The sequence below is a fragment of the Corythoichthys intestinalis genome, chromosome 12 (genome assembly GCF_030265065.1).
Source record: "Corythoichthys intestinalis isolate RoL2023-P3 chromosome 12, ASM3026506v1, whole genome shotgun sequence".
In the NCBI taxonomy this organism is placed as follows: domain Eukaryota; kingdom Metazoa; phylum Chordata; class Actinopteri; order Syngnathiformes; family Syngnathidae; genus Corythoichthys; species Corythoichthys intestinalis.
This window is the reverse complement of record NC_080406.1, coordinates 1,290,974-1,309,901: the sequence shown is the minus strand read 5'-3', so window position 1 is coordinate 1,309,901 and position 18,928 is coordinate 1,290,974. Positions and strand designations below refer to the sequence as shown.

At 37.8% G+C, this 18,928-nt stretch overlaps 1 protein-coding gene across 7 annotated transcripts in view; it reads left to right on the top strand.

Annotated features, from left to right (window-relative positions):
- Positions 1-18,928, top strand: part of dgkh (diacylglycerol kinase, eta) — a 113,806-nt gene that overhangs the window by 16,800 nt on the left and 78,078 nt on the right. For 6 of the 7 annotated variants that reach the window (XM_057852043.1, XM_057852046.1, XM_057852044.1 and 3 more), the window contains exon 3: positions 15,058-15,168. In XM_057852043.1, coding sequence (XP_057708026.1) covers positions 15,058-15,168 — 111 coding nt within the window. Of the gene's footprint in view, positions 1-15,057; positions 15,169-17,135; positions 17,295-18,928 lie in introns of all 7 variants that reach the window. The other variant, XM_057852048.1, reaches the window with a different exon arrangement.

Here is an 18,928-nt window from a genome sequence, read left to right as displayed (position 1 = left end):
TGGATCCAGCAGCTGTAGATTGGTCAGCGGAAAGCTCGCATTTGTTTCTTCTGACAAGACGCAGACTGGCCGTTTACCGAGGTAGTCGGTTGCATTGACCGTCTATGAACTTGGGTTTGTCCTAACCGCGGTCAACAACAGACTCCATTACGCTAATGGCCCCCAGTGTCTTACCTTAAAGCTCTGTGTGCCAAGCCAATTACGAGTCCCTGCGGAGCCTATCTGATTAATGAGTTTGCTTTAAGAAAAAAAAAACTGATCCTAATCCATCCACTCATCTCTCTGCAAGGGAAAACACAGTAGAGGCTGCAACTGCCTTCAAAGATGAGATACTGAACTGATAAAAGAGTCTCAGGGGCAGAATAAATGAAGGTGCTATGAAATCATGAGCATGTGAAAATGTGAACATGTGGAAAAACTGTGGAAGATGCTGGTCTTTCAGTGAGGAGGAAGCTCAAAGAGTGTCCACCTGTGAGTGCTTTGTAGTGCTGCAACGATTAATCGACTAACTCGAGTATTCGATTAGAAACAAATATTCGAATTAAAAAAAAAATTGTTGCTTCGAATATTCGTTTAATTAAAGTGGCGTTGTAATATTTTATTTGGAAAGTGCTTGCATTTCGTTTAATTGATTGGGGTGGATACACTGCCCTCGGGTCGGCCTGAATCCAACTGCTCCCTGTTAAGACCAACGTAAGCTAAGTTTTTGTTTGAGCGAATGTTTTTTAATGCATTCGTATTTAGTTTAGAGGTATATCTAGCCGTTTTTTGTGGGAATATGTGTCCGAACTATTTGTTAAGAGCATTGTAAAAAAAACGTCAGCATTTTATAGCATTTAAGCTAGCGGACTTTTGCTATGCAAGTTAACCAATTGCTCTTTTGTTTTAGATCCTCATTAAAAAAAAAAAAAATTTTATACCGTTTGAGGCTAAGCTCAGGTATTTTAATTTTTCATGTTCCTTATCTGATTATTCGAACCAACTAGTTCATCGATTAATCGACAACTAAAATTATCAATTGCTGCAGGCCTAGTGCTTTGTGACAGAGGAATGGCTCAGCAGACTCAATGCTTAAATCCCTGAATTCTTTATAGATATGGACATAGAACAGTCTTGAATCTTGGTTAAAAGCAAAAAAACGTGCAGTTAGCATTTATGGAACGTTAATATGTCGAAGTCCGATGCTAGTCTGTCAGTCAGTGTGGCGGCCGCCATATGTAAACAGCTTTTCCGGTGAAAATTCTTGTGAATAAATGCTTAAATTGCCCAATTCTTTATAGATATAGACGTAAAACAGTCTCGATTCTTGGTTAAAAGCAAAAAAAAAAAAAAAAACGTGCAGTTATCATTCACAAAAGTATTGGCACCCTTTGAAAAATCATGTGATGCTTCTCTAATCAGTGTAATTAACAGCACCTGTTCCTTACCCGTGGCACATAACAAGTGGTGGCAGTAACTAAATCACACGTGCAGCCAGTTAAAATGGAATAAAGTCGACTTAACCTCTGTCCTGTGTCCTTGTGTGTACCACATTGAGCATGGAGAAAAGAAAGAAGACCAAAGAACTGTGGGATGCTGGATAAAGAACCTCGACTAACATCCAAACAAGTTCAAGCTGTCCAGCAGTCCGAGGGTACAACAGTGTCGACCCGTAGAATCCGTCGGCATCTGCATGAAAAAGGACTCTATAACCAGGAATACCCCACTTCGGACACAGACATAAAAAAGCCAGGCTGGAGTTTGCCAAAACTTACCTGAGAAAGCCAAAAACATTTTGGAAGAATGTTCTCTGGTTAGATGAGACAAAAGTAGAGCTTTTTGGGAAAAGACATCAACATAGAGTTTACAGGAAAACAACGAGGTCTTCAAAGAAAACAACACGGTCCCCACAGTCAAACGTGGCGGAGGTTCCCTGATGTTTTGGGGTTGCTTGCTGCCTCTGGCACTGGACTGCTTGACCGTGTGCATGGCATTATGAAGTCTGAAGACTACCAACAAATTTTGCTGCCTAATGTAGGGCCCAGTGTGAGAAAGCTGGGTCTCCCTCAGAGGTCATGGGTCTTCCAACAGGACAATGATCCCAACAGCACTAGAAACCGGTTTGAGAGAAAGCACTGGAGACTTCTAAAGTGGCCAGACCTGAATCCCATCGAACACCTGTGGAGAGATCTGAAAATGGCACCCTTCAAATCTCAGAGACCTGGAGCAGTTGGCCAAAGAAGAATGGTCTAATATTCCAGCAGAGAATTGTAAGAATCTCATTGGTGGATACCGGGAGCAGTTGTTTGCAGTTATCTTGTCTAAAGGTTGTGCAGTGCTACCAAGTATTACCGTATTTTTCGGACTATAAGTCGCAGTTTTTTTCATAATTTGGCTGGGGGTGCGACTCAGGAGCGACTTATGTGTGAAATTATTAACACATTATGATATCATTTCACATGTTATTTTGGTTTTTTTGGAGTGACACTGATGGTTTGGTAAACTTGTTAGCATGTTCTTTATTCTATAGTTATCTGAATAACGCTTAATAGCTATGTTACATTAACATATCAGCCACGTTCGCAGTTTCTTGTTCATGCATCATGTAACATTATCATACTGGTTACTTATTCAGCATGTTGTTCTCGATTGTATTTTTATTTTAAATTGCCTTTCAAGATGACATATCTGCTTTAAGTGTTGGATTTTATCAAGTAAATTTTCCCCAAAAATGCGACTTATACTCCAGTGTTTTTTTCCTCTTCGTTGGGCATTTTATGGCTGGTGCGATTTATACTCCAGTGCGACTTATAGTCCGAAAAATACGGTAGGCTGAGGGTGCCAATACTTTTGTCCGGCCCATTTTTGGAGTTTTGTGTAAAATGATAATGATTTTTGTCTCCATTCTCTTTTGTGTTTTTTCAATGCAAGCAAAATTAAAGAAGATATTACTACCAAAGCATTTGTAATTGCAATCATTTTCTGGGAGAAATGGAGCATTATCTGACAGAATTGTAGGGATGCCAATACTTATGGCTAGCAGCGTATCTCCTGAAAGTGCTTTGCGGAAGTATAACTCATATGCCTATCACAGCCAAAGTTACACGCACACATTACCTTATTAAAGAGCCATGTGCAGGTTGTGTATTTGGAGTGAATATTAGATAGGCCCATTCTGCAGATTATGCTATGAAGACTTAAAACTCCAGTGTTTTATTTTTTTATTTTTTTTACTGGTGAAATTTATACTGGGGCACTGTAGATCAATCCTGGAGCACGTGCCCCAGTGAAATATTTCCGGCGACGCCCAAGACGTGCTCCAAATAAAACGAAAATAAAAGTACAATAAGGCTCATATAAAAACATAGGTTACACAGATAGGGAATAAAGTCAAAGAGTGCATAGCAGCAAGTGGTGATCTAGTGGTAATATAACAGCGTAACAATGCATATATGACAATTTACAGTTCTCATACAAGGAGGCAGATGGCTGACCTGCAAATGACAGTTTGTGCATACATATTGATGCAACAGTGCAAAATGTAATTATGTAACTGTGCAAATATTGCATATGCAATAATGCAGTACCCAGATTGAGACGGATGTCTGAGAACATAGTACTTGGTGAGATGGATGTGACAATGTTGTGGCATTTGCAGTGCAAACTTGAGTTGAGTATGGTGACAGCTCATAGAAAGAAAGAAAGAAAGAAATATGCTCTGCTATCATTTTAAAGTCACTTGCTGTAGTATTTTATAGCACCTTTAAACTTGACCTATCATCCAATTTCACACTTTTACACAGTTTCATGCATAAGTCAAAATGAGTGCCTGTTGAAGTTTGTCATCTTTGCAGTTGATGATTCAATGACAATCGCTTTGCTATTCAAGGCGCTCTCCAAATGAGCAGATTTGATCACATCGTGACTTATTGCGGTCTTGCCACATGCCCACTCATCCCAGGAGAGCTGTCTGACAACACAGCTCATTGCTGCATTTGTGTCATAAGTCAGGGAACTGGGATTTTACCATATTCAGGCCCATTTCCCCAAGATGGACTCATTTCCCGCTCCTTTAACGTCCAGCTGCCGAGCCGCGGCCAATCCATAAAAAAATTAGGGGTGTGACAATATGTCGAAATGAGGACATGTTGCGATACTTTATAACCAGTGTTGTCAGTAACGAATCTGATTACTTTCTTTCAGTAATAGGGGTGTGACAATATATCGTAATGCTGATATATCGTTTGTATCCCAAAAGGTTATCGATATGCTCCTGCCAAGAATCGAGATATCGTTTTAAAAAGGTGTCAATGTTTAAAAACAGAAAAAAAAGGGACCGACAAGTTGCTACCAAAATCTTCCACCATAATAGTGTCTCAGGTAACTAAGGCTGCCATTGATGGTGCTCGACACCCAATCCATTTAGACTGCCAACGTTCGTTCATTCGAAATAGGGCTGCAGCTATCGATTATTTTAGTATTCAAATATTCGAGTAATCGGATAAGAAACATAAAAAAATGTTTACCTGAGCTGAGCCTCACACGGTATTTATATATATATAAAAAAAGAGGATATATGTACAACAAAAGAACAATTTGCTAACTTAGCAAAAGTCCCCTTGCTTGAATGCTATAAAATGCTAACGCTTTTTTACAATGCTCTTAACAAATGACATATATTCCCACAAAAAAATGGCTAAATATACCTTTAAACTAAATTACAAATGCATTCAAAAAAACATTAGCTCAAACAAAAACTTAGCTTATGTTGGTCTAAACAGAGAGCAGATTGATTCAGCCGTGTGAAATGAGGTAGACTAGAAGGCCGTGTATGCACCCAAATTAATAAAAATAAATGCAAACACTTTCAAAACAAACCATTAGAACACTGGTTTAATTAAACGAATACTTGAAGCAGCAAAATTTAATTTGAATCTTTTTAATCGAATACTCGAGTTAATCGATTAATTGTTGCAGCGCTAATTCGAAACCAGAGCATTCGCAGTCATTCTGTCCGATTTTCGGCGAAGTAAGTGAAAATCAACAGGTAAATAACCTTAAATGGCCCAAAATGACCTCATTGCCTGGCATTGGCTGCCAATGACGGCCATAGGGTGGCAGCGAATGTTCATTCGCTGCCATCCCTGCAGCTGCAGCCTCCTGACTGTCCGGACCCCAAGCTGGATGGACGTCCTCGTGGCTACCCCCGTCTCATCTGGCTAGATGGACCCCATCTTGTTCCTTTACTCCACTGCATCTTTACGGACTGTAACTTCGCTTGCTAATTCCCATTAGCGGTCCTGGGCTTCCTGTCTATCCGTCCTGGGAGTGGATCTCTCCTGACTGTGGTACTCCCCAAGGTTTCTCATTTTTCTCCCGAAGACTGGAGTTTTTGGAGTTTTTCCTTGCCGACATGAAGGGTCTAAGGATGGGGGATACCCAGGACTTGAATTTATTTATTCATCTTTGTCTCTTCATTTGCTGTTTCTGATTGTGTATCATATTGCCTCTGCAAAGCCCTTTGAGACACCTTGTTGTGATCAAGGGCTATACAAATAAAATTGAATTGAATTGAATTGACTCCCTCCCACTTCAAACGGATTGAACGTCTACTAGTGTTAAACTCATTCCAATTCACAGCAGAAGCTTGTTTTTCTGTTGTTTTTGCATTTGAAAAGAAAATACTGCGCTTGAGTATGGGAGTGACATCACATCTCACGTTTTCTCATCGGGGGGGGGGACAGTTCACGTGTAATACCATGCTGCCTGTGCGCGCGCCGTCTGCCACGGCGGTCAACAACATAGCCTGCTAGCTATCAGGATGCTAACAGTAAAGGAACCGGGGAGATACAACAAACGGCTGCATTTGCTCACTGGAGATACAGCCATTACTTCACATATCCGTCCAGTAAAGATGACAAAAATATCTCCGTGCCTTGCAAACTCTGCGCTGGCTCAGAAAAACCGCTAAAAACTCGATATCCAATTCAACAAGGAAGCACTTGGAATTACAGCACAACGCAAAAAAACTCGAAACAAAGTCGACAGGTGACGAGACAGTCAGCACTTCTGCAGTTTGTAACCAGCCTTTATAAAATGTGTAATTATGTGCATTTTATAGTAAGATTTTGTAATCATAGGCGGAGTTTTACATTTGTGGGACCGGGGGAAAAGCATGTTGAATACTCTGAAACAAAAGTCAAAAGTTTGGACACACTTAATCATTTTTGCATTTTATATATTTTCACTACTATTGTAAATTCTCACTGAAGACATCAGAACTATGAACGAACGTGTGGAATGGCAAAAAAGTGAAATAACTGAAAACAGGTTTTGTATTCTACATTCTTCAAAGTATCCACCTTTGAGGTGTCTCCAAACTTTTGACCAATACTGTATAAATATATATACATATCTTGACACTGTTCGAGTTCAATCAACTGCTAGCTTAGCTTTAAAGAGCTTAGGTTTAAAGAAACTCTAAATATCCATCTTGCCTCCTGTGGTGTAGTTTTGGCTAAGCAAATGATTTTGACCCATTATGAAAACTTTACGTTGTAGGATTTTTGTTCATTTCATTAATTTTTGTTGTTTGTTTTATTACTTTGCAACTTTTATAGACAACATTTTAACGGCTCGGTCTTTAATTCAAAGGGGAAGTTCAGAATTTTTTACATTAGGCTTAATCTTGGAGTTAGCGGGGGTTTAATTAGTCGTTGGAGTTGATTTAAACTAATTTCGTGTGGTTTGTCAGTTATTTGTTAGTTTTAGAGCTCCGGAATGGCTAAGCTAGGGCAAGTCAATGGTGGTTGAAATCAACTCCATCGACTAAGTAAACCCCCGCTAACTCAAAGATTATGCAAGCCTTATGTGAAAAACTCAATTACACGCGATGACATTTGTCTGTTATTTTTATGTTGAGGCGGCAAAAGGAGAAAAATTGGTAAAAAGTAACTTAGTTACTTTGATAATAAAGTCAACAGTAAAGTAACTAGATTACTTTTTTGAGGTGTAATCAGTAATTAATTTTTTTAAGTAATCCGTGACAACACGGTTTATAACCAATGGGTTATCGATATGCTCCCGCCAAGAAAAAAAACACAAGAAAATTTTAAAAACCTTGGAACACTTTTAGTTTTAGCCATAATCGGGCACTTGTTGGCTGCCAATGACAGTACTAGATGTCCAATCCATTTGAAAGGCAAGGCAAGGCAAGGCAAGGCAAGGCAAATTTATTTATATAGCACAATTCAACACAAGGCAATTCAAAGTGCTTTACATCACATGAAGATCATAAAAATAACATTTAAATCAACACAACGTAGAAACGAAGACAAAAGATCGCATTTAATCACAGAATAAAAATAAATAAATACAATAAAAATAAAACAAAAACTACTATTACTAATAATAATTGAAATCAGCAATGGAGATAAAAACAAGAGGAATAGAAAGCAGGTAGATTGAAATATATAGACAGTTATAGATATGCAGTGCTAAACAAAAGCGTTTTTAGCCCTGATTTAAAAGAGCTAACAGTTTGAGCATACTTCAGACGTTCGGGTAACTTGTTCCAGAGGTGAGGAGCATAATAACTAAATGCTGCCTCACCCTGCTTGGTTCTTGTTCTTGGAACATGCAGAAGACCGGTTCCAGACGACCTTAGGGGTCTACATGTCTCATAGGACTCTAACAAGTCAAGCATGTATTTTGGTCCAAGGCCATTAAGTGTTTTGTAGAAAGTGGGAGGGTGTTAGCGAACTCCTTCATTCGCTGCTACCCTCCCGCTTCAAATGTATTGGACGTCTACTAGGGATGAACTCATTCAAAGATCCAGCTCAAGCTAATTATCATACTAAATCTTTCCAAATATAACATTTTTCACATCACGCTATCAACCAAGGCTCATTCGGTCCACACTAGCTTGTATTCCAGTGCAGTGTTTCTGTGTTTAAGTTGACACAGCTGGTGGGCAGGATGTCAGCTTCGGGCCTGTGTCTCGTTCGTAATTCCCCCCTCCAAGAACAGCCTTCCTGCGCTATAAATAGCCAGCGTGTCTTTGCGCCCGAGTCGGTCTGCGTGTTTTATCGTTTCCACGTGCGCTCGTGTGTTTGCGTTGCATGTTTCTGCCATCATATAATGAGGTGTCAGAGACCATTTATTTTTGAAGGACAGTAGTGTTGCATCGATTGCGTTTTTTTGGTCCGTTACTGTACCCTAACCCTAAACAAATATTTTTTCCTTTTAGTGCTAAATTCAGCACTATTTTTTTCAGGGGTGACAGTGGTTAGAATTTCTTGCCGGAACTCCCCGACGTGAAGGTCGCCACAGAGCCAGAAATTTTATTTTGTATTTTTTTCATTTTTGGGGGGGAGGGGTGGTGGTGTCAAAACTACTGAAATGCAAAGAAAACTGTTTTGCCCAGTTATTTGTATAACACATACAAAAACTGTTTTCCATTCAAATTGTTATTTTTTCATTGATTTGCAAAATAATAGACTAGAATAGTATAGAATAGAATAGCATAGGATGGATTAAAAAATATGTACAATCTCCAATATGCAAAATAAAAAAACATATGACGGAAAACACTCAGGTGACTTGAAGTTCCGCTCTGAGACCCCCAATTTGGCCAAATTTCAAATTTGTCAGATATGCATGTGTGATACATCATTGGAAAGTTGAAAATCTCAATTTTATGGGGGAAGAAAATTTTTGAACATGAGGAATTTAAAAAAAAAAAAAAAAAACGTTTTTTTAAACAGCAAAACCCTATCTGGGGCTGAGAGCAGAATTACAGACGCCATGACTTTAATGAGATATTATCGCGTACTTACCATGTTTCGATCCCAAAACTCCATGTAGCATGGACACGGTATGAATCGCCACAGCTGGATTTTGGGGGGATTTTATGGGTGAAACATGATAATATTACAAGGGTCGCGATGCAGAAATCGCAGACATCAAGGAGTGGTCGAGATTGTCTTTTTCCTATATTTACTCTTTTAAACTTTTTAAAAAAAATTTCTTTGTGTGGATCGATTATTTATCATCTAACATATTGGAGAAAATGCGACAGTAAAAAAAACAAAAAAACAATGAAACGATAGTTATGAGGTAGATAGCCGTGACTTTTTTTACAGACGCCATTTTTTTTCATTGTGACATAATTTGTTTAAAAGTTTAAAATATGTGAGTGAATAATTTTTTAAAGTTTTTTTTTTTTTTTTTTTTTTAAACGAAATATGAGACATCAATTAATGATTCTACACCGGGGTGTCCAAACTTTTTGCAAAGGGGGCCAGACTTGGTGTGGTAAAAATGTGGGGGGCCGACCTTGGCTGACGTCCTTTACGTAGAACAACATTATTTAAGCAGATTTTAGCAAGCCATTCTGCGTGTCACATTTGCTTTATTATTATTTTTTAACTAATAATTTCAACAATTTCACAACTCGCCTTTGTGGCGTTCTCTTTCGACTCTCGGGATCTTGCGAAATACTGCTGCTGTGCTTCAAGTTGCTTCAATTTCTCGCTGCGTATCTTCCCTGTAATCTTGTCGTACATGTCAGCGTGTCTTATTTGGTAATATCGCCTCACATTGAACTCTTTAAAAACAGTGACTGTCTCTTTGCAAATGAGGCGGACACAGTTGTTGCGTATTTTAGTGAATAAATAGTCCAATTTCCACCTATCCTTGAAGCGTCGGCCGTCGCAGTTAACTTTTTTTTTTGTTTTTTTTTGTTGATTGTTGCCATTTTAGAAAATTGGACGTCAAGGGTCACACAGGGTAATGTTGCTTAGAGGGCTGCTGCCTTTTAGTGGGTAAAGGAGGAGCAGCATTTAATGTGTAAGCAGTACTGCTGATTAATTTATTAAGTCTGTGTGCCGGCCAGACGTTATTGATCTTATGACAGAGGCTGGGGGCCGGATGAAATTTGACCACGGGCCGCATTTGGCCCCCGGGCCGCACCTTGGACATGTCTGTTCTACACTTAAAAACTAAAGACATTTTGAATAATAAATATAATTAACTACCTTTGTTTTATGGCTGGGTTGAAACAAAAGCGGTTGCGCGACGTCTGTAAACGGGGGTTTTCAGGGTAAAACGGACAAATTAAAAATAGTTTGGAGGCTTAATGCGCCATTAATCTGCTATGGCAGCATATAGACATTGTTCTATCAAACACAACAGTTGTTTTGGCTTAAAATACAGCAGTTTCTTTTAAAGAGGAGCGCAAGAGCAGAAACTGCTTTTTCAGTCTTGTCTGTTTTTTCCGCAATATATATTTACACAACACATGATAAAACAATATAAAATGCATCAGTTGGGAGTTAATGACTTGTAGTAGTGATACTCTTGTGGTATAGGTAAGGTGACATTTGATAACGGCATTCAGTAATAAATATTTGTTATTAACAGTGCAAAAAAACAGATTTCAGTTTACAGTATGCGTCCATTTGTAGACCGCCGCAGTGGTATAGGTAAAGTGACATGTGATAGCATTCAGTAATAAATATTGGTTATTAACAGTGCAAAAATACAGTTTACAGTTTATAATATGTTCCTCACATACTAAATGCCAAATCTTAACTACTTAAGAACATAGGATGTATATTAAAATTGAAGTTAATGTAAACACTTACTTTTTGTTGTGTTTTTTAATAATAAAGATATAAGTAACATACATTCAGAAAAATAAGTACAAATGACTTATATTATGCAGAGTGAAATGGAATATATTTTGAGGATCGCGCAAACATTGACAGTCATACAAGCTGTTATAAATGTTCACACTAGAATTCTTATTGTTTAGAATATATATTTTTTATACTTAATGTTTAGACTGCATGTGCAATTGTTAAATTGAAAGCTGGTAAATAAATTAAACGAGAAACGGTTAATTTGTATTCAATGCATTGATTCAAAATTTCAAATTATATAACTGTCCGCTTGGGCGAATTTATCGTCATTTATCGTTATCGAGGTAAATCTGCTCAATTTACCGTGATATGTACTTGAGGCCATATCGCCCAGCCCTATGATGAGTTATATGACATGTCGATAGCATGCCGCCTCCTAAGCCCCCTTCGAATAGGAGGAATATTAGATGTTTTTTTTCTTATGGGCCAGCAGCACCAGCAGCCACTGCAAGTATTATAAAAAGACAAAAAGTCAATTTTGTGGAGGTGGGGAACATACCACAAATTTTGCTACCGTAAATCCGACCTGCATCAGAGTTGGCATAACATTAAAGTGTGAATTTTCTAACCTGCAGAATTCGAGTAGGAAGCTGCTTAGAGAGAAGTGTCCTGCTCTGTGTGTTTTCTACTTTTAACATGAATTAAAAAGTGAGAAATGTAGTGGACCAAGGTTTAGCACCTTCTTCCCAATTGTCATTTTGATTTTATTTATGTGGTCTTCAAGCAGCCCAAAGGAGCTTCCTTTTTTTTTTTTTTTTTTTTTTCTGCTTGTGGACAAAAGCATTATTGTTTTACCTGAAGAAAGGCTCCATTTTTATTTGTTTTTGTTATTCCCTAATGAAGTTTTTCAGTTATCTTTAATTTCTTTAGACAGACAATGTTGAGTGGTCTTAAAAGACAAATGTTTATTTTATTTTTTTTGCATATGCAGTTAGTATAAGTCATTACAGATTTATTTTGCATTGATCTTTTCGCCTGTAAATTAATTGGGTTCGTATTCGTCAGAAATGTGGGTGAACGGGGGTCAGGGCTAATCTGTTTGGTGTTATTAATGTCTCGTCCCCAGCAAAAAGTGTCCAAGTTATGCTGTTATCTCGCCTCTACCAATGTTGAGACTAAACCTACGCCCTTGATTTTAGGGCATTTACAGGTGACCTCCTGTTGATTTTGAGTCACTTCCTATGCTACTGGGGACATTCACCAGCCACTTCCTGTTCAGTAACCCAAAATCAACAGGAAGTGACATGTAAATGCCCCAAAACCAACTGACTGAAATCCAACAGAAAATCTCCTGACATGTCCCAAAATGAACTCATTGTCTTCCACTAACGGCTATAGACGTCCAATCCGTTTGAAGAGGGAGGGATGGCAGCGACCCTCCCTTATCAAATGGACTGGACGTCTACTAGTGATAACCTCATTTCAATTCACAGCAGAAGGATGTAAAGAGCTACAGTAATTTTCATACTATGAGACGCTGCTTTTTTCCCTCAGTTTGAATCCTGCGGCTTATAGTCCAGTGTGGTTTATTTTTTGATTTATTTGGGTTTATAGGCAACACTTTATTTGACAGCGGAGTTATACAAGACTGCCATAAGACCGTCACAATTATAACATGACACTATTATGGGCATTAATGAATGCTCATGACAGATGGCATTAAGTGTCATCCGGCAAATGATGTCACTAACTCAATTTATATTCAGCTCGGATCTTTTACGTCCATTCAAAAGTGAGATCATTTGCCGGATGACACAAAATGACATATGTCATAAGCATTCGTCAATGCTCATGGCAGTGGCAGGTTATAACTATAATGGTGTTACTAAATCCCATAACTAACAATTAATGAAACAACTGGAACAGTAACTGAAGAAATAATTGGCACAGAACATGAATTTTGATTGGTATTTACATCTGTAGCACTGCAATGCATGCTCGGAGGCATGTTGGACGACAACAGTGTCGACAGCAGCTGGCAACAAAGGTTGACTGTCCCCCCCCCCCCCCCCCCCCCAGGGGAGCAGTGATGGCCAAATGAAGCTTCTTGAAGCAAATAAGCTTTTCAGCCAATTGTTTGAAAGCTTCACGGTGGTTCATTTGGTCTTATGATGTGGCTGTCAAATAAAGTGTTACTGGTTAATATTTTTTGGTGTAAATATCTCATAATGCAGTGAGGACGGTTGCGGCTTATAGTCCGGTGTGGTTTATCTATGAACAAATGCTGTTCTCGTGTCAAATTTGGTGGGTGGCGGCTTACAGTCAATTGTGCCTTAGAGTCTGAAAATTCAGGTAGGTTTTGTTGCTGTTGTTGTTGTTTATTAGTTTTATTCTTCATTGGAAATTTTTGCACATGCTTTTGGTCTTAAATTTTATTTTTAAGGTCTTATAAATGTCTTAAAAAGCATTAAATTTGACCTTAAAAACGGTGAAAGAACCTTGATCATAATAGCAATTTAAAGAGTTTTACTAGTTTTGGTGAGAAGGTGTTTTTTTTTTTTTTTTTATTCCCCCAACACAAACGCACACCGAGGTACCATTTCGCTTAGCAAGGGGAAGTACTGTATGAAAGTCATTTTTTGAGTGTTCCAGAGCTCTTTAAAAATGCGCATTTATCAAGGTTTCGTCGGCCGTGACTTGTGTATATCCATCCGACGAAACAGCCTGATAGTATGGAACCCCAAAGTTTTGGTAAATTTTGATCAATAACATGTGGCCCTTAAATTGAAAAATGAGGTCATAGTATTGTGAAAAATATTTTATGAGATAAAAAGCATTTTTCACAAAGCATTTTTTTTTTTTATTTCATAATGCTGTTTTCCACAATAGCCTTTTTATAATGTTGTTTTCCAGCACAATGAAGCATGTGCTGTCAATCAAATACATAGGCGGAGTCAGTTAAGTGATTAGGGTTAGGGCAGTGCTTCTCAATTATTTTCTGTTACGCCCCCCCAAGGAAGACGTAAATGTTTCGCGCCCCCCCAAACTCTGCCGCTACTGTAAATAGTATTATTTGTCTATAATATTACTATTATACGTCTGCCTCTGCCTCACATTGCATCTTTTTTTTCTATTAAAGAAAATAACAGAGATCAACTTATAAATTATAACTTTATTAACATTGTTTTGTTTGTAACAGAAAAGACTTAACGCGCGTCATTTTGCCTGAATTTAAAAAAAAAAAAAAAAAAAAAAGTCACATCCAAACTGTAAAAATACACTCAAGGTACATTTTTTACCATTTGATACCGAAAAATAAAATCAGTAAATAATAACAAATTCAAATTGATTAGAAACATTAACTCATGAGGACAATATGCCAAAAAATTTGACCGAAAAAACAAAACTGAATAGAAGAAAAAATAGTGTCTTTGGACATAAGGACAGTTTTTATTTTCGCTGCTCGCTGCTCACAATATCACCTCCAGTTCTCAATGGTATGGGTTTTTTTTGCACTGAACATGCTAACAGTGCTCACTGGTTTACTGATATAACACTGACAAAGCGGGACGATTGTTGGCTATATTCCGCACGTTTTCGCTGAAAAACAACCAAGCGGCTTATCAATGAGATTGGGGTCTAATGCCTTTAAATGGCGTCTTAATTTATTTGGCTTCCAGCTGTCCGCGATAATCATTTTTAGATACAGTAAACAGTGGTCTTTCCTCATCTACCACTGTATTAAATGTCAAAGCCAGAAGGCAAACGGCCCGAAAAAAGCACATTCTCGGCGGCCGAGGGAGAACCGTTGGTGAGGGCGGTCGTCGTGACGATCCCAAGCCGAAAATGGCACTTCTCGGGCGGACACGTGAGAACCGGCGAAGACAGTGGGTCACTGTGTGAGTCCGGCCGGAAAACGGCTTTCCAAAACGGCGCACAGCTCTCCAGCTCCTCATGAGTCTCTTCCGTGTGCTCTTGCTTACGTCAAAAATACTGCGCGCACTTTGAAAATGAGAGCGCCACTGCCACCCACTGAGTGGATGTGCAAGTACACTTCATTCTAGTACGGCAAAAAAAAAAAAAAAGCATGTTCCCCGAGGTCACACGCGCCACCCCTGGCATCGCTCTGCGCCCCCCTGGGGGGGCGCGCCCCACTATTTGAGAAATACTGGGTTAGGGGAAGGCTACATATAACAACAATGCTTCCATTATTTATGGATGTCTGACTCAAAATCAGATGTTTTATTCACACAATGTACTGTACCTGTACAGTCCACTTTAGTGTTTTTGCAATCATTTAAATTCCTTTAGTTTACCAGTAGAGTTTTGAAAGATGCACTTAAAAAATGTGTTGCACCACCAAAGAGGCCATTAAAAGTTTTCTATTGGTGCTTTTTTTTTTTTTTTTTAATTTCTATCTCCACCTTTCTTGCAGACGAGCATAAAGGAAGGATTGTTACTGAAACAGACCAGCTCCTTCCAGAGGTGGAAGAAGCGTTACTTCAAGCTGAGAGGCCGAACACTCTACTATGCGAAAGACGCCAAGGTAATGTACACAAAAAAAGGCCACAGAAATAAATGAAAAGTGTTTGGATGCTTTTTTTTTTTTTTTTTTTTTTTTTTTTTTAAATTAAATTCTATTTTGGTGATGGAAACATACGAGCTAACTTCGATGAGTAAAACTGTAGTTTATCCTCGCAGCGACTTTCAATGAGCTTTGATTCAGGCTCACCAACATTAGCATTATTTTCCACATAATATCTTTCTTGTTACAAGAAATGGCTTTAAACAACCTGTTTAGACTGTTACTAGTCCAAACTTTGAGGCTGAAAAAAACCCATCATCCCATTAAACTTTATTTTTAGACTTTCACCCGCATCAGTCCTTATGTGACACATTGCTGTTTGGGAAATTCCTATTTCAAGAACAACATTCTGGATGACACATGTTATGAAGACATGAATACACGTTGATGTTTATTTGTTAGTCTAGTTTAGTTTAGTTTGATAGTCTGTTAGCATCAAGTAAATGGAAAAAAAACCCTCATCATAAAGCATTCAATTTTTAGTACATTGGAGCTCTTTTTGCCGAAAAATGAAAATACCAGCGACTATTTTTACATTTTAAAATGGACGTGGTCAATGTGATGAGATGTGTTCTGCTGGTTTACCAAATAAAAATAAGTGAGTTACAAACTACGGAAGCGTATTGTTGCCACACACACAAAAAAAGTCTTGTATCATGTTTTTACATGATAGCGTCATGTAAAAACGTGATAACAATCATGTAAAAATATGATAATTATGTAAACACGTATTAACTATCATGCAAAAACATGATAATTATGTAAAAACTGAACTATAATGTAAACATGTGATAACTATGTAATACGTGTTAAACATAATGTAAAAACAAAAGTATTAGGTGAAAACGTGATAACTATCATGTAAAAACATGATGGTATCAGGTGAACTGTCATGTAAAAATGTGATACTATCTAATAAAAATGTGACACTATCATATAAAACGTGATAACTATCATATAAAAACATGGTAATGATGTAAATATGTGTTAACCATAATGTAAAAATTTTATATTATGTATAAACTTGATAATAATCATGTAAAATTCTTTAAGTAACTATCATGTAAATGTCATACTATCATATAAAAACATGATTACCATCAAGTAAAAATGTCATACCATCTTGTAAAAACATAATACTATTCATGTAAAAATGTGATACTATCAAGCAAAAACGTGACACTATCATGTAAAATGTGATAACTATCATATAAAAATGTGATAATTATCATGTGAAAACATGATAACTATCATATAAAAACATGATAACTATCAGGTAAGAACGTGATTACTATCATGTAAAAAAGTGATATTATCATGTAAAACGTGATAACTATCAAGCAAAAACGTGATACTATCAAAATGTAATACTTTCTGGCAAAAACATGATAACTACCATGTAAAAACTTAATACAGTACTATCAAGTACAAACATGATAATTATCATGGAAAAATGTGATACTTGACTGGACAGCAATACGCTTCAGTAACAAACAGTACAATTATTTATTGATTTCAAATGACCACTGATTGAAGTATCGAATTACCGTAATTCAATGGAATCATCATCTAATGATCACACCATCAAAACTATTTTTTATTCATTACATTTTTTCATTTTAAAATGTTTATATTTGATTATAAATACACCACTTTGTTGTTCTGATGCATGGATAGTTTAAATTGATATTTGACATCATTTTCCATATCTTGTGATATCTTCATTTTATTAGTTTAACTTGTAATATACATCACATGTATTAATATTTTTTTATTTTATTATGCTACAACAGTTATTATGATTCTCATATAAATTGACAATGCCACATCACGATATTGTTATTTTTTTCCCCTTTATTTATAACCGTCCCACTCCACCCTGTCGCCACGTCCCGCCGGGTCAATGCACACGCGGGTGCACGCGCTAGTCCGGCAGCGCTTTGGGCCGGTGGCAAGAGCGAGCGCTGCGCCGGGCATCCCGGAGCCGCGTTTGCTGGCGAGCTCTGTCGGTGTGCTGGACCGGCGCGCGGTGCTCACCCCCGCCTCTGGCTGCCGGCGGATCTGAGGAGGGCCTAGTGAGAATTCGGGTCAGCGCGCAGTATGGCCTTAAGCCCATCATCACCTGTAGAGATGCACTTGTGCTGTATAGTCACATCATGGACTCCAGTTTTGCTTAGAACTTGTTTAAAGTGTCTTCCCGTATGTCAGAATGTATCTGTATTGTGTCAAGCTTCAATAGTTAGAGATTTGCACGTCTATACGTTGACTTATTTACCTGGCAGTAGGTCAGCAGTTTTTTTTGGCTGCCGACTGCCAAGTGCACGCCGCACACGCAAACGCACGCATGCACGCGGCTATAATCACGAAATGAGTATCTGTCCAAATTCTTCCAGATTTAATATTACAATGTATATCGCAATATATCGCTAACCCTCAAAAAGTCGCATTGTCAGTTTTTTCAAATATCGTTCAGCCCTACACCCTCCCACTTCCTATGGATTGGGCGTCTACTAGCAATAAACACATTTCAATTGACAGCAAGAGCATGAAACGACCTTCCATCGCCCCTACCAACATGGCCTAAAGGCAACCATGTTGGTAGGGGCGACGTTCCCATCAAAGTCAATTCATTGACATTAAAGTGCCTATGACTGGATAAAAAAAAAAAAGTCTTAAGTAGCATTATTATGTGAGTTAAAATCATATTTTGAGTAGGGCTGTCAAAATTATCGCGTTAACGGGCGGTAGTGAATTTTTTAAATTAATCACGTTAAAATATTTGACGCAATTAACACGCATGCCCCGCTCAAACAGATTAAAATGACAGCACAGTTTAGTGTTCACTTGTTTTGTTACTTGTTTTTTGGTGTTTGGTGCTCTCTGCTGGCGCTTGGGTCCAACTGATTTTATGGGTTACACCATGAGTGAGCATGGTGTAATTATTGACATCAACAATGGCGAGTTTATACTAGTTTATTTTTTGATTGAAAGTTTTACAAATTTTAATAAAACGAAAACATTAAGAGGGGTTTTAATATAAAATTTCTATAACTTGGACTAACATTTATCTTTTAAGAACTACAAGTCTTTCTATCCATGCATCGCTTTGAGAGAATGTTAATAATGTTATTGCCATCTTGTTGATTTATTGTTATAATAAACAAATACAGTACTTATGTACCATATGTTGAATGTATATATCCGTCTTATCTTTCCATTCCAACAATAATTTACAGAAAAATACAGCATATTTTAGAGATGGTTTGAATTGCGATTAATTAATTTTTGAGCTGTAATTAACTCGATAAAAATTATTAATTGTTTGATAGCCCGATTTTTTATTTTATTATTATTTTATTTACTTTTGTTCTGTGAAAAATCCAGAAAGGTTTATTTGATTGTGGCTTTCTGATTTTTACATTTAGGCACTCCTGCAATTGTCACACTTTTTCTGTTACAAACTGACCCGGCCCCTCATCAGGGAAGGGAAAAGTTATGTGGCCCTCACAGGAAAAAGTTTGGGGACCCTTGCTATAAAGCAATGCTGTATTGTGAGATGCTGACCCGGGTGACGTCCCATTCGCATTCCTCCTCAACACAGGACGGTATTCATTTTCGTGGCGATGGATTAAAAAAAATTGATGAAATAAAAAGATCGCTTCCATACACATCCAAGCGGTCCATTTCATTCAGGAGCATAAAATACCGCGTGAAATATGAA